The 17,355-nt window shown below is 36.9% G+C and overlaps 2 protein-coding genes across 2 annotated transcripts in view; both read right to left on the bottom strand.

The window, feature by feature from the left end:
* LOC126370678 (stathmin-4) overlaps positions 1 to 5,196 on the bottom strand; it is a 43,780-nt gene extending 38,584 nt beyond the window's left edge. The window contains exon 1 of the mRNA XM_050015687.1: positions 4,961 to 5,196. Coding sequence (XP_049871644.1) covers positions 4,961 to 4,979 — 19 coding nt within the window. The 5' untranslated portion in view covers positions 4,980 to 5,196. The remainder of the gene's footprint in view (positions 1 to 4,960) is intronic.
* A 7,773-nt stretch (positions 5,197 to 12,969) lies between these two features.
* LOC126370136 (type II inositol 1,4,5-trisphosphate 5-phosphatase) lies at positions 12,970 to 16,292 on the bottom strand. Its single transcript, XM_050014888.1, has one exon. It carries the CDS (start codon positions 16,155 to 16,157, stop codon positions 13,593 to 13,595), a length of 2,565 nt encoding a protein of 854 aa, XP_049870845.1. The 5' UTR covers positions 16,158 to 16,292; the 3' UTR covers positions 12,970 to 13,592.
* Between the last annotated feature and the right edge of the window lie 1,063 nt (positions 16,293 to 17,355).

Below are 17,355 nucleotides of genomic sequence, written 5' to 3'. Positions count from 1 at the left end.
TATCAAGTAGGTCTAGCAGAAGGCTCGGTGAGGTCTGGGTACTTAGTTCATCTTGCGACCTCTTGACAAACCAATGGTGTTAGTCCGCGTTTTGTTTTTTATGTTACTCTGATGTCCCTTTATCATAAACGTTTTCTCTCTTTCTTTCTAATTGGGATAAAGTCGTGAGCTTATGTTATTAAGTGACAATAATTTAACGTCCCATTAGTTTTGAAATCCAAGTAACAAGTCGCAAGCCGGCTCGACCGGCGGTTGTATGCAAAAATAAACAAGTACCCGCAATGCAGGGGAATTCGGCACAGCGGCGTAGGCGCAGCCAGCGCCCACGCCCGCCTTATATGGCGACTGTACCGACTGCTTTCATTGCGCGTACGCAGGGCTGCATGTATGAAGTCGGGCAGAAAAAGTCGTCTTTATAGTTGTGCTTATGTTATGTGGGTTGGCCCGATCGTCAGACGTCGCGACCGTTGACATTTTTTTGTGTTGAGACACGCGCTGTTCCTCTTACTCCTTAGCGGTTGCGGCCATATTTTGAGACTAAAGTAAAACCCAGAGGAGGTGAGGTCGGCGCCCGGTACGAATTGCTGCGGGGCGGACAGTTACCGTTATTATCCTTTATTCTATGCCTGTGTTGTCTTGAAGACATTAGTCAACCCTACTTCCGTATAGCTTAGTCGTTCAATGTACCGAAAATCTAGAAAGCAGCGTAGGAGGACAGGCTAAATCGCACTCGATTCCGTGTGAATAGAATATCGAGGGCGTAATTAGAATGATCGATTATTATCACCCGACGAAAGTCAATGATTCACCACTTTTTGCATACAACTTTCACATAAAAGCCTAGAAGCGTCCGCCCCCTTTGTGCGAACCATGGATAACTTTACAATAGTAATAATGTAGCCAAATCTAAAGAATAGTGTTCAAATTGTTTGGTGTTTGAATATCGCGTGCTGTTGAGTGATCGTAGTCATTTCCAGAAGCCATATAATTGGCAGCTTTGTAAAATGAGTTGAATTACGCCCCATTCGTTCTGGTCGCGCAAATCTGAGAAATTTTACAAACAACGCAAATACAGTTAGGTTGACTGAGTCGGAAGTTTTTGCAAAACCCGGGCCGCCGTGGTGAGATGTTTAACAATTTCTTTCTCTTGAATAATTCGTTTACCCGCGACAAACGAGATTATATTTGCTTCCTCATTCTTTTAATCAAGCCGGGGTGAACGCGTCGCCGCAACGGATGTCTGCGCAATATTTTTCCTCCTTAATCAAAAGATAAATGCCTATTCACACGCCGACAATTTCTTAATTTCCTCTCTGGGAATGTCCTTGTTTGTTTATGTTTACACAAACATTGACCGGTCAATATTTACTTGGCGGGTACATACATACATAAACTCACGCCTATTTCCCTCCGGGGTAAGCAGAGACTATAGAATTCCATTTACTTCGATCCTGACACTCTCCTGGCGGGTACATTCCTTGCGATATCTTCCAAATGGGAGTTTGTTGTTCATTTTAGGTATTTTTTTTTACAGGAGCAAATGAATAAAGTTACCGGGAACGGCCGATTAAGCGGCGAGGTAAAAATTGTATTACCCCAGCCAATTGTATTGGATTTGCCTGCCACCTCGCCGCCTTAAACCGATTGCTTCTGCCCCCTCGTTCTTTAATCAAGGCTCTCCCCAGAACGGGACTCTTAGTGTCAATTTAATAACATTTTAAATTGGGCGTAGAATTCAAAGGCCTCTTGAGGCAGTTTGCAATTTGACGGGATCAGATTTTAAGGGGGTAGTTAATATTTTAGTTACGTACTGACAACAAGACACATAACATAGTTTCTATGCGTATTATAAAATTAATGAACTTTTCTCAATATTCTGACTCCATGACACCGGGGTTCGAACTCGGGGCCTTCGGATCGTGAGCCCAAAGCTCAACCACTGGATCACGGAGGCCGTGTGTCGCTAACACGTGTACAAATAGACGTCGAAATAACTATATCGTCCTTTACGTAGTGTTTACGTACAATAAAGTGTATTGTATCGTTTCCACGGTCTATTAGCCGGAAACAATGCATGCAGGGAGAAAAGAGATCGGGGGTCAACGCCCGGCTACAACGCCGATGTATGAGAATTAATTATGCACTCTATTGTGATGAAAATATCGTAGGCATTCATTTCAGAGAAGATAGTCGGGCACACGTATTTATTCTGAAAGGTATCGCAATCAATCTATTTGGGCAAATTCCCATTTATACCATTATTTACCCTCCCATTTATACCATTATATAAATAATAATCTATATAGGGTGAGTAAATTATTGATTACCCATGAAACCCCATCCTATCTTTAAAGATGAGCAATCTACCGATCTTATTTTTAAAAAAATTTCATCCAAAACAATAACAAAGTACCCACTTAGTTTTGAATTCTAATTCTGATTAGGTACAGGATAAATCTAGTAATAAATATGGAAATTAGCGTTCGTTCGTATTCGGATATAGGTAGGTACGATGACTGTCGGTCGGGGGACATTAAAAAGTAGAAGCTCTGATAGCATCTATGTCGATCTGTACATTTGCAGGCTATACAAAGATAAACCAAAACAAAGAATACAATAGTTATTAATAACGAGACAACAAGAACAAAGCAATCCAGAAATTACACACTCCAAATATGTTATAAGAATCTTAAATCCACAAATTATGGCACTAGGAACTGGCCAGTAAATGTCGTTCCAAAAATGGCGGATAAAGTTCAAATATAGAATAGCGTGAGTCACACGACCGTTGCAAGCTGTCCTTCGCGAGCGGTTGGAGGATGACACACGCATGCGCAAAACACACTTTCTTATTGGCCTGACTGATAAATGGAGACCGGTTCAACCGCCGTCGATTATCTTTAAAAACATCGTTGTTGGAAAAATTACATATGATAATGAACTTGTGACCTATACCACACAATAAATAATAGTACTACGTACAGAAGTACATCTTTTTGCTTCTTAGAAATTACCTACGAACGGAACTTTTTTACCGGGTGGAATGGACGTGGTTTTTATTTAGCTACCTGCTTAATATTGGCGATTCTTTTTGGGGTGGGCAGAGCCACAAGTCATCCGAATACAACTTACGGACATATTTTATACTAATATTTTTTTTTTGGCGTTATGTAGATAGACAATATTTTGCATTTGTCAGAAAATAAATTTGAAGCTCATGTGAAGATTACTTTATGTAAAAAAGGCATGGTATTAAATGTGTCCCTCTAGTTATTAAATAAGTTGTGATTAGTTGTAATGTATACACCTATTTTGATTAAAAAGACGTGTTGCTGTTGCAGTTTCTTGTCATTTCTCCTCAGCCATAATTCAAATGATAAATTGACCTTCAACAAGTTTATCTATGATAATTATGTTGAATAAATGATTCCGATTTCTTTTTTATTTAAATAATACAGACTAGGTATAATCTATAGATGGAAATTACCATATGTATGTAGAGCATTTTATACTTGAATGATGGATCATACATATCTATTACCTAAAACACATAAACCGACTTAACATAACATACAGTTTTACTCATTGATATAAAAGATTTTTTTATAAAAATTAACATATATTACATATTCTAAACTCACGCCTATTTCCCACTGGGGTAAGCGGAGACTATGTAATTAAACTTGTCATTATAAAAACTAACTGTGTAAATAAAGTAAATAACCCTCTTTTTGTTTCGCCGCAGTCGGGTAATTACGTAGGTAGATTTAGCTATAATACAAGAAGGCCCATGTTAAAATTATTTAAAATTAAAAATTTACTGCAAATATAAGACATATTTTCATATACACACTTAGATGCATACTGCGCAAACCTACGACTAGTTGCGTACACATTTTGTACATATAATTAGGTATTTCGAAAATAAAAAGACAATTCATTTTACTACACGAATGGAGTCTTTTATTTGCTAGGTGTAAGACCCCATTACACCTACAGATGCATGCACATGATCTCCCAATATTCCCGTTAAACATAATTATTATATTATACCATATGTCTTTTTTTCTTTTATTTTTATATACACAAAAAGTATACAAAAATAAATTTTGCTTTGCATTGTCATGCTTCAAAGAAAACTCCTGTTACCTCCTACTAATTATAAGACCATGTTTCCTTATAAAATAAATGTTTTAAAAAAGAATAAAGTTTTATCTAAACAAATGTGAAACACCTACATTGTTTTCGTCTCTCCTGCAAAAATAGATAATAGCATTTTCCCACCAGCACTTTAGAGAAAAAAAATAAGATACCTAAAATCTTATAAGAATTTTCTAGTAGGTAGATACCTAAATAATTTGATCAAAGTTCTTAAAAAAAAACTAGTCTAATAAATTGAGATAAAAATAGGTTGGAGTGTAACTAAGGGGGCACTATGAGTTGGGACTTTAAATTTTGATTGAATTTGTATGAGCCATGGACAGCTGAATTTTCGAGTGAAATTATTATGAAAGCTGGATTTGTGAAATTTTTCAAAAATTCCCTTTTTTTCGGCAATATCAGTTTTTTATCGGGTTTTATAGGATTACCTATTCTATTAATTCCTATTCCTATGCTACCCACAAATCATCATCATCTAAAAGTTTTTTTTTAATAATTGTTTTTTCATTTTTAGGTATAGGATTGTTTATTTGGAGTTGTAATAAGTTATTGAGGTTTAATTTAAATCTATAAAATCACTTATTATAATAAAAACAAACGTGTAATAGTATAAAAACTGATACGGATACGGGCCTAACGGGCGAGCTGGGAAAAGAAGTAAATAAACAAAATTACACTTGACGCTTTGTTTAGATTAAAAGGAACAGCATTTATGTAATAACGTGAATATATGCAATTTGTTAGCTCTACAAATACCAATTTTGGTAAAATATAATAACAATAAAACAAGAATACTTACATTTTGTTTCAACTTCCATTGCGAACAGGAGCACAAAGAAATTTAAAACTTAAGCCAAAACACGTCTGCTAAGCTCTAGAGATCGATGAATTATAAACAAATCTTAATAAAACAACGACTTTTAACTTTTAACCGAGCGTTGAAACAGTTATTTTATGAATTTCAAACAAAGGACAGGATGTGAAGTAAATCGGTTCAGCTATGAAATGTTTTCAACAAGATCTGGCTTTGGTTTGATTTGACAACGACCGTTCACTGCGCGGCGATTGGCTGAAATCAAATTTAGCGCGCTTACGTCCGCCATCGACCGGTGATCTACGGAGATCGTTCAGAAATCGATTATCTTTCGTTAGCGATTCGTTTCAAAAGCTAATAGGATTATGTAAAAAGTAAAATCAGTAAAATTATAAAAGCTGTCCTAACTCACGCCTGGATTTCTAAAGGAGAAAACAGGAAAAAATAATAAAAAACACAATTTGCAGGCATTTTTGATGCGAAATTTTGAGGGGAGCAAAGAATAACATGGAATGGATTATTTTTCAGCTACTTATCTTCCCAGAGGGATGATGTATTATGTGTTCTCATAAAACACACAGTGTATTATGAAGAAGCTGTCTATGAATTTCACCTTTTATAAGATAGAAGAGTACAAACATACCTGAATTCTCCTTGTGTTTGTGTTATCTGTCTCTTTCTTACTCACCGCAAGGCGCCCCCGTCATTCTTCGTCAGGCGCATTACTTGTCAAATCATAGCGTTTAAGAATTTCGCCGCGAAATGCACGTTAAGTTTTTTCTGTGCGCAATTATAGTGTTTTAACAGTGTAAAACTATCAATATTTGGATTTTTTGTGTTGGAATAGCGAGTGTCGGTGAGTACACTTTAATAATGAGCGAATCTGAGCTACGGGAGACTACCGGTGCTTCGGATGGAGACCGCGACTCTCGCCCCGCGGAGTGCCGGCAATCAACAGACGAAGAGAGCTCTTCCTCTTCTTCGGAGGATGAGGAAAGCTCTGCTTCGGTGCCTCCTAATAAGCGGAGAAAATGTAATAACTTCTCAGACCCGCGAATAGACTCGTTGATCCAACAAGTAGGGTTTATATCAGGTTATCTCACACAGTTACCGCAGTGTTTATCCGCTACTGATACTTCTCAGAGTAACATTGATCAACCGGGACCTAGTTCTAGTAGGTTCGAACAAAATCAAACACCGTTTCTCACAAATCCCACCACTCCATCAACATCCAATCTTTCTTTGGGATCTATCAAGCTAGATTTTGATGAAAAAAAGATAATACCAACAGCTGATAAGGATAGGCTTAGTGAACTTTCGCAACTGCAACAGTTTAATAGTCAGGGATGGAAAGGAATCAGGTACAAGAAAGCATTACAATCCTATGTTGCCACTCCAGGTTTTATCGGCCTGAGGGTCAATGAAGAATTTTGTAATATCACTAAAACAAAAGACTATTTGGCATCTACTGACCAACTGTTAGCAGGAATGTCCAATAACATTTTAGAACAGAGACAATTATTGCAGTCTGGACTACAAGGTATTATTGACTGGGCTTCAGCAAACCGTAACGACTTAAATGCAACAACTTTATTTGATAAATTCACTGCTGTATTTGGTCCAGGCTCTCCTTCTTATAAGAGTTTCGAAACACTTATGCAAATTACTTGTGGGAAAAGAGCAGAAAGTATTGAGATTCGTCGAGAACGCATACTAAAAGAAATTTCTAATCCAAATTTAAAAGCTATGCTCCAAAATATTCCACCCAGTTCTGAATACTTATTTGAAAAAGAGGCCCTCACTAATGTAATTCAATCTTTAGGAGGAGTTCGTTCATGGTTACAACCTATTGTGCAAACTAAACAAAAACCTACCACAGCTTCAAACAAATTTCATAATAATTACAAAAAACAAGACCATATTGACAAAAAAGCTAAACATGAGAAAAAGAATAAATTTAACAAAAAGGCAAATAACTTTCGTAAAGGCTTCAACACCAATGTTGGTGTTGGAGAGTCCAGTGGTAAACAAAAATGACTATTATCAGAAAGAATTCCAGGGGGGGTGCCTGAAAGATCATGTTTCAGCATGGATAGAGTTAGGAGCCAATCCATTTATACTAAAGTTAATAACGAAGGGTCGCATCCCTTTCTTAACACACCCTCCATTACAATATCCCAACAAAAATGTGATAAAAAACTTTACAACGAAAACAACACCGGACATGACTCTAGTAATAAACGACCTAAAAAACAAAAAGGTATTGGAACAACCTATAGAGACCAATGCGGGTTTCCATTCGAAGATATTTCTGAGACCAAAGCCAGATGGAAGTGTCCGACCCATATTCGATCTGAGGGGCCTGAACAACCATGTGTTTACAAAACATTTCCAATTAATTTCCCAAGTGGATGTGAGGGAATTTCTTCAGAACAACGATTGGCTAGTGAAAATAGACCTCCAACAGGCATATTTTCATTTGCCAATTGCTTCAAGTCACAGACGCTTTCTGCGCATAATTTACAATGGGGAAATACTGCAGTTAACGGCACTTCCATTTGGCCTGTCTTCAGCTCCACGGACTTTCGCAGCGGTTTCCAACTGGGTCGCGGAGACCCTTCGAAAAAAGGGAATGCGTCTTGTTGTTTATCTGGACGATTTTTTGATAGTCAATCAAGACCATCTCACACTAGTGGACCAGGTTGCGGAAACCTTAAGAGTCCTAGAGAACTTAGGCTGGCGCATAAATTATGGCAAGTCAGTTCTGAACCCACAACACAAACTAGAGTATCTGGGCCTAGTGTGGGATACGGAATTAAAAACAATTGCACTACCTTTAAAGAAAATACAAAAGATAAAGATGACAATAACAAAACTTTAAAAAAAAAAACAACATAAATCAAAAAGAGACACAGTCTCTGTTAGGGCAACTAAACTTTGCAAATTTTACAATACCTCAGGGGAGGTTGAAATGTCGACGGATGCAAATTTTTCTCAAACAATTCAAAGGCAGACCAAGGCAGAGAAAAACTATACCCCAAAATGTACATCAAGACCTGACTTGGTGGCTAAAAAATATAAACAAAAGTTCCATTCCTCTACACAAGAGCAAGGTGACTCACTTTCTAACAACAGACGCAGCGGATGCGGGCTGGGGAGCTCACCTCAACAACCTACACTTAGCAGGAACTTGGTTACCTCACCAACAAGGTTGGCACTCAAACAAAAAAGAACTGTATGCAGTGTACAGAGCCATAAAACTAGAACAAAAACAATTAATAAATGCTCATGTACTGATACAATCAGACAATCGAACCCTTGTTGCTTACATACGCAACGAAGGGGGTACCAAGTCGCTAAGTCTGCTGGAACTTACCACAAAACTAATGGAACTAACCGAGCAGCTCAATCTCATGCTGTCGGCCGCATACCTTCCGGGAAGGTTAAATGGAATCGCGGATCGCTTGTCGAGAAATCGACCAGTTCCAGAGTGGCACTTGTTACCCCAGGCCTCGGAGGCCATATTCAAAAAGTGGGGTGTGCCCGATATCGACCTGTTCGCGTCCAAAAGGACGGCAGTCGTCCCTCAATACGCTACGCTAGACTCCAGAGACGGGTCAGCAAACTTTTGCGACGCATTCACCCAAGTATGGAACTATCGGATAGCCTGGGTGTTTCCACCTCCCAGCATGATACCAAGAGTGTTGGCTCATCTGAACGATGCGAGGGGAACATATATCCTAATAGCACCAACGTGGCCGCAGTGCTTTTGGATGGCGGACATCCAAGCACGGGCCCAAGAAGCTCCAATGACGATCACCAACCTACAGAACAGCTTAATAGACCAAACGACAGGACTATGTCCACCTCAAGTGGACAAACTGGCTCTTCAAGCATGGAAAATTGGGGGTGGTCAGACAAAATAGGGCACTGGAGCTTAAATGAAAGAAACCTTTTAAATAGTAGCTGGCGAGCTTCTACTCTTACCACATACAGTGCACCTATAAATAGATGGCTAGCTTGGTGTAAAAGTCACGATGTTAATGAAAAATATCCTCAAGGGAATAATGTCGCTAGGTTCCTGGCCAAATTATATTTGGAGGACAAGCTGGCATATAAAACCATTTTACTGCACAAATCTGCAGTTGCAACATACTGTGCAAATAACGACCAAATATCTAAAAACTTCTTCGTACATCAAATTTTAAAGGCCATTTCACATGCCAGGCCACAGCCACAGAAAGTACCAATTTGGAACACAGAAATATTATTTAACTGGCTTATAACTAATCCAAACTCGGGCTCCTTGTTTGATACATCCAGAAGATCTGCAATTATTCTCTTGCTTGCCTCCGGAAGGCGTATTCATGACTTGACACTGTTAGACATATCCCAAGAAAATGTGGAATTTTCTCAAGAACAACTAACCCTATGGCCTAAATTTGGGTCTAAAACAGATACAGGTCAAAGCAGACAGTCAGGCTGGATACTAAAGAAACATGAAAATGAAAAAATATGTCCTATAAAACATATTCAACAACTAATCACGGTATCTGAAGCACGGAGGAGTAGTAATATTACAAGTCTATTTATTTCCATAACGGGGCAAGTGAAGCCAGCCACAAGGACGATGATCGCCGGTTGGATAAAAAGCATTTTTAGAGAGGCTGGTATTGATGCACCTCCAGGTAGCGTTCGGTCTGCAGTTGCCTCCAGGAGCTGGCTGGACAATCGACCAATCGAAGAAATCCTCAGGCGAGGTAATTGGAAATCTTCAGACACATTTACTAAATATTACCGTAGGGAGGTTAAAGAAAATGCAACTGTTAAAAATGTTGATTTACTTTATTCTAATTTTAACAGTGTTTAAAATGTTTACTCTAATTTTTGTTACATTTTCTAAATCTTTACTAATGTTAGTCACTTTATTAAGTAAGAAGAAGGTATATTTTAATAGATACTTAAAAGATCTCATTATGATTACTCAAAAGAAATAATTTTATTAAGTTTAAAACTATAATACAAATTTAATTCATTGTTATTTTAATTATAATAAGTTTAGAATTGGATAAATTCACAGACTGATACAAAGCATTTTTTTTGATTAAACTTGCTTTATAACTTTATAGAACAATAGTAAGTAAATAAATTAAAAAACTAAAGTGTTTTAATTAAATTAATATTCTATTTAATTCATTCACATAGCGTTTAAGCTTACTTCACCAGCAGATAACAAACACATCTTCATAATACACTGTGTGTTTTATGAGAACACATAATATAACTGTTTTGCATTCCAACAAAACAATTATTCAACTTCAACTTCAACTTTATGGTTAATGGCAACCGGTCGTCGTATAGAAGACAACCATTACTGCCAGAGTCAAGTATAGAAAAGACACTTGTCCATAGAGAATGTCTGATAAATTTATCCAAAGTCAATTCCAGGGATAAGTATTGTATTACCTGAAATAGGAAAACACGGTATTAAGCACACAGACAGACAAAACAAAACGTCACAAATGCACACTTAATAACAGTAATTTAATAATTGGTCAGTATAACAGATAATTATAATTTAATATCACATCTATGAATATATTTACAAAATAGTCTAATGAAAGGCGTGTTAATGTATAAAAGCAGGGATTTCATATTGATGGGCCTGGGAATTTTCGATGGCAGGATATCATACAAAGAGATAGGTTGTAAGGGGCAGTTGAAGAAAATGTGATCTGTGGAGCCTTCTTCAGTTCCGCAGTCACACATGGGAGAATTTCGTATCTTCAGTTTAAATAAATTTAGTGGGGTGCACGCGTGGCCGATACGGAGCCGGCATATAACCGATGTGGTTTGTTATGTGTGAAATAAAACACACAGTGTACACCAAAGTGCCTTGCTGGTGTATGAAGACTATGATTTGACAAGTAATGCGCCTGACGAAGAATGACGGGGGCGCCTTGCGGTGAGTAAGAAAGAGACAGATAACACAAACACAAGGAGAATTCAGGTATGTTTGTACTCTTCTATCTTATAAAAGGTGAAATTCATAGACAGCTTCTTCATAATACACTGTGTGTTTTATTTCACACATAATAATTGTTTTGTTGGAATGCAAAACAGTTATATTTTCTTACATTATGAACTGTTATATGGTTGATGGGCTGACCACTAGACCAGTTCATCATATCCATCTTAGGACTTTGTATCAAAAGTGGCCGAATTATTCTTTGATCACGTACTTGTAACTCTGGCCACCCCATTAGGGATTGCTGGTGTGAATTTACATATTTATGTAAGTAGTTCAGCATAATAGCTCTTTCCTTATTTAGAAATCAAATTATAATTTATTTCATTACTTATGGTAAGTAAATAAAATACATAAAGATTTGCGCTTAATTTCATAATTTAATAAATTATTATTATAATATCAACATTTTTCCCAAAATTGCAAGTCGAGAGGTTAATTGCAAAGACAGAGTAGGTACAACTCTCTTCTATAAAATTGCGCCTAGAGGAATATAAATAACAAAATCCACACCTATGGGATAGTGATGTAAGTATATTACGTAGATTCTAAAAGGTGGTTAAATATTGATAATTTTATACAAGGTGTTAGTGACATCGTAACGGATACTGAGGGGGATGATTCAGACCATGACTCTTTGAGTTAATATCAAAATGAAAGTGGAATTGCAAAATTCATAATTATTTTTGAGTATTTTAATCATTTTCAATGTTATACTTTTGTTATGGAAAATTCCTCTTGATATTAACTCATAAGAATAAGCTGAATCTCCCCCTCAGTATTCATTACGATATTACTTACACTCCGTACAAGTACTTAAAGGTAGTCATACAAGTATATATGGGTGTTAGTGACACCGTAACAAATACTGAGCGGGATGACGCAGACTATTAACCAGAGTTAATATCAAGTGGAATTCATTGCGATTTTAGTGATATTTTTTAATTATTCTCTGTTCCATACTTTTGCGACGAAAAATTCCACTTGATATCAGCTCAGTCATGGTCTGAATCATCTCTCAGTTTTCGTTACGACGTCACTCACACCTGTATAATATATAATTATTTTTTTAATAAAAATAAAAAATCGTATCACATTCCGATTACTAACTGGGACACTGTGCAGTAGGCATATTTGTCGGATTTAAATACAATACAAATATAGACACTTAGTATAATCTCTATGTAAACATTTTGGACATTCATTACATGTTTGCATTAAAAATAAAAAACCTACTATAGATACCTATATCGATTCAGTGAAGTTCCCGAGAATGTTCCTTTTTTAAAAACTCTAATAGTAAGGACGCTGGCTGCTTTCTTTTTTCAAATTGTTCTTTGTTGTTCTCTGGTCTATTCTGCCTAAAAGTTAAGTTTAAGCGTTTTACATAAGTTTCGCGCCTTTTACTGCCGGGAACGTTCCCAAAGTGGAACGGCACGTCACGTCACTTTGGAATCAATATTCATTGGCATGAACAGTGGCGGCCCCAGCAAAATATTTAGGTGGTGCGACACCTCAAAGTGGCACCCTTCAGTCCCTTATAATACAAAACATTTCGATTCATTTACGGCCACCGAAATTTAACTATATAAATCTTTTAAAAATGTTGTTTATGTCCACCCGGTACAATTATATAAAGTTTTATGTGGCCGCAATCTAACCCGATGAAGTTAGCTTGCGGCCAGGGTGAACCAGTCTTGATTGATTTTGCCTCCCCCCCCCCCTTTTTTTTCGGCGCCTGGTGCGGTGTCACACGTCGCACCGTCCTAGGGCCGCCACTGGCCAGGAATTAATCTACAGATTATAAAGTTCAGTGCAATCTGCATTCATTATAAAAAATGCATTTTTGGCATTCTAAAAAGTTCATAAGTAATGACATCTATATTAACTCATGATGTCTTCTAAGTTCTATACAATAATATTGGCCACTTTATATTCGTTGAAATTAGAATTAAAACAAATGCTGTTAACAAAAAAGCAAATGCATTTTAAAATTACACAATAGTCACACACATCCTATTGTAAGAATTCAACATTCTTTGTTAAGTAGTAGAATAAAATAACAATAAATTGTACAGTAGTAATCACCAGAATAAATACAGTATTGTAAATATCTTTTAAAACTATGGTACTAGTTTTAAGAAGTGTCTCTAACTTTAGTTATTCAAGGAAACAGCATATAAAAATATAAGAATAATCACAAATAATCCTATTTCTTAACTGGCATTTAAAATTATTACAAAAAGCCTATTACAAAATACTACAACTTCAATCTAAATTCGTTACAATGGCAACTATTACAGATAGTGGCCATCCTGCAATACAAATATAAAAATAATTAAGATTAATTTTGCTAATGTTGCCAGTTAAGAATTTTTCACTATAAATATTTTTGGATTGACTTACAGTGGAATTACATAAAATATGTTTGCACAGTAATTTAAAAGTTAATATAACTTATATAGTGAGATTTGCATTGTCATAATTATATTAATAGACTATTCTAATAAGAAATAAAATAAATAATTTAACTAAAATACTAATGGAAATTAGCTTGAGTATTAAAAATAATGTAATACAATTAATAACTTATTTTGAAAATATTAAGTCACTGTGATCATTGACAAGGAAATGATAAACAAATTGCGCCTTCTTTTTGTCTATAACTTGTTTGTTGATTCTAGACTGGGGCTCTTGGATTTGATTGGGATTATCTCTCAGAAATATTGCACCAAAAAGTGTGGACAGGGTCTTGACATCTAGACCATTTTCTGCACTGTGCTGCAATGCTTCTTGTAGAAATTCACATAAATATAGGAAAACATTCTTCCTAAATTCAGGCAGCTCCATTATAATTTGCTTGCACTGTAAGTAGTTGGCTGATGCACGCAGACATACAGACTGCAGGTTGTATGGGATGATTGGGTCAGCTGTACTCTCTAGGAGAAGCAGCAATGCTTCTGCTACTGAATGGATGCTTCCAGGAATAGGATCTACTGATCCGCTGTCCAGCCAGTCCCTGATCTGCAGGACTTCAGAGTGCAGGCCTGGCTGCTCAAACAAATTTGGTTCTTTTAACCCGTGCAAATAAATGTGGTCCACTAGGAACCAAATTTCTTTTGGTATGGAATATGTAGATTGACTTGGTGGTGTCTGGTCTCGTTTGTTTTCTAACTCAATCAGCTTGCCAACTGGGACTTCTCTAATTGGCATGTTTAAGTTCACAAGCACCTCTATGGAGCATCCAAAACAACTTCTTTGATATGTGCCATTGACTGTTATGAAGATGTCTTTGCCACCATACAAGTGCAACACTAGAATATCATATAATTTGTCAGTTCCAGCATTCATTTTGCAAGCTGAAGTTTTGTTTATAAGTACTTTGAGTTGTATTTCACATGATTCATCAGCACAGATACATTTTTTGTAAGGTTCAACGATGAGCCACTCCTTGCAGAAGCTTGTTTCATCTAACTTTTTAATAAACTCGAACTCTACAGGTAACTTGCCAACATTCTTTATTGTGATGGTGCGTACTTGCAGTTCTAGATATCGAACTGTGCCAAAATCTATTTCAGTGACATCCACTTTAACTTGTGGAATTAATTCATTTTCCATTTTATCAAGTTGTTTTATGACTTCCTCATATACTTTCCTGTATTTTTCCTCATCTATTATTTTGACTGATGAACTGAATGCAGCCGAAACTGGTTTGTGATCGCTGATGTTCAGGGTGGGATGACTCCTGTAGGCCAGTTGGGTGATGTTCTCCCCTTTCCAGAATATCCGGTCACACCACGCAGGGGCACGGTTCTTCTCACTGGAGTCCCAGTTATCAGTGCCCGGGTCATATTTGTATGTGGGCTTGAAGTTAATTGTGCCTTCAGTATACCCTGCAAACACATTGTTGTTTTTGTGTTGTTGTCTCAACTGGTCCCATTCTAGAACTGGTGCAAAATTGTTTTCACTCACTAGTTTCTTTACACTAGTGGGGTCAAGGTCTGTTATACGGTAATTTAAGTCTCCCAGCCAGTATATTTGGTCATGGTCTTTAATTGCTTTGGGTGTTTGGTTTGGCTGCACAAATCTGGTTCTGTTACATATGTCCCTGAAATCTTGATTTCTCCTCTCATACTCCTCAACATGTGCAGCCAGATGTGAGTTGACAAAACACATGGATGTGTTGTGGAGGTCCATTCTTATTGATACTCCCCCCTTGTTTCCCATTTTACCCATAATTCCTGTTCCTACGGTATCACAGACAACATTACGTACATGAGCCATGTGCTTCTGCTTGATGAGAACAATGAGCATCATACCAACAAGTCTCACGCGCTCAACCCTCACATATTTAGCTCTCGGATCCACATTGGCCACTACAGCATTGTACCACTCATCTTCTCGCAACGTCTGGTCAAAGAGAAAGGTTTCCTTAGATAAGTCAAGCTCTTGGAATCCAACTGCATAAATGTCTGGAGGCTCTTTGTCAATGCTCAGCCAGGTTTTTAATGGGATTACGGGTGATTTGTCATTCACATTCCATGTACCACAGAAGACAGTAAATTTTTTGGTGTAAGTGTACTCCTTTTCTTTATCAGACATTTTGCGTTTGATTAGGCTCTCCCGTATGGCGACAGGCGGAGGGCCCTGCGTGTGGGCTACCCCGCTTCTCGGCAGGACCATAGTTTGGGCTATAATTTCATCCTCACTTTTACCACTGTACTTCTTGAGCCACACGAACTCTGGCTGAGTGGCCAGCTTGTTAACGGCTTCTATTCCTCGAAACAAGTCATCGACGAAGTTGTCAACTCGTGGGGTCATTTGAATTTCAAACTTATACTTTAAATTACGAGATTGCAGGTTTAGATACAACACGGCTTCGGAGTCGGACGGCTTGTTATCTATTTCACATTTGAAGCTGCTGTCGATAGGCAGCACTATCTCTATTGATAAGTCCGTAAAGGACTTGGGTGGGTAGCAAGACGTATGCAAACAGAATACAGCTTTTTCATCTCCATATTCGACGATGGCCACAAGTCGGTCTTTCTTCATCCATTCATGATGGAACACTTTGGCGTCACATAGAAACGCCGTTACTCGTTCACTAGATAAAAACTTCTCTTGTACCACCGATTTTATATCTTCATGATTCATTTTGTCTTACAAAATCGAATTAAATTAATTTGACATATTTCCGCAAATACGAATCGTCTCAGTTTGTTGACGTTTGACGAATTTTTTTTATGACGTTGGAAAGTGTGTGCGAAAGTCTCGTTGGCGAGCAGTGCTTGGAGTGCTCAGTTTAAAAAGAATATGTACGCCAAATGGAAGAATATAATTTTGATTTAAAACATGTAAAGAAATGGGTAATTAAATTCTGCTTTAAATTAGCTTTTTCTATCTTTGTTTGTTCAATGTTTTGGTTTTGAATTTTAGATCCCATCGTCTCCGACGAGACTTCTTTCAGAACGAAATTTGTGTTTATATGATAAGCTATGTATCATTTTTGTAGCACTCAACTTATCTACTCAAGGAAATTATATAAATAGTATTTTCTGTAAACAAATTATTTGTAGTAAAATCAAAGTAAAATCAGTAAAATTAATTCAGAAAATTACATAATAATTAAAATAAAAAAATAATTAAAGAAAAAATGTCCTTCTATAAAAAATAGCTTCTTTCATAAACGTCTAGATTTTGTCAAAACACAAAACAGTACCAAATGTTATAAGCGAGGAAGACTTGGCTTCGACCTTAATTTTGAAAACAATAAAAGACTTGGCTTCGGCCTTAATTTGAAAACAATATAAGACTTGGCTCCGGCCTTAATTTTGAAAACAAACTAAGACTTGGCTTCGGCCTTAATTTGAAAATAATATAAGACTTGGCTTCGGCCTTAATTTTTAAAACAAACTAAGACATGGCTTCGGCCTTAATTCTGAAATCAAACTAAGAATTGGCTTCGGCCTTAATTTTGTAAAAATACGCCAGACTTGGTTTAAACCTATGAATTTTATAACTAAAAATATATAAATAAATATAACACATGACTTGGCTGTATGGGCTATGATCCCTTTGCCTGTCCTACGGACAAAATAACCAAAAAAAAAAAAAAAATGTTATAAGCGAGGCTTTTTGGCGGGACGCGGGAACGGGACAGTTGCTTTCTTCATTGAATGATCTAAATAATTAATACGAAGTGGTGTTTTGTGGTTAATGATCGCATTAAGTTAGTCGGAAGACATTCGCGAGTGTTATTATATTGGAGTATTCAATAAACAAAGTGTATCTGCCTATTTTCGCTTCGTGTCAGGAAGCCGCTTCATAACTCAAAAGTTTATGCGGACTTTTG

Source organism: Pectinophora gossypiella, chromosome 1, assembly GCF_024362695.1.
Source record: "Pectinophora gossypiella chromosome 1, ilPecGoss1.1, whole genome shotgun sequence".
NCBI lineage: Eukaryota > Metazoa > Arthropoda > Insecta > Lepidoptera > Gelechiidae > Pectinophora > Pectinophora gossypiella.
This window is presented reverse-complemented; position numbering and strand designations above follow the sequence as displayed.

Excerpts from the sequence above, each read along its gene's own strand:
- LOC126370136 (XM_050014888.1), bottom strand. The coding sequence starts at position 16,157 with ATGAATCATGAAGATATAAAATCGGTGGTACAAGAGAAGTTTTTATCT.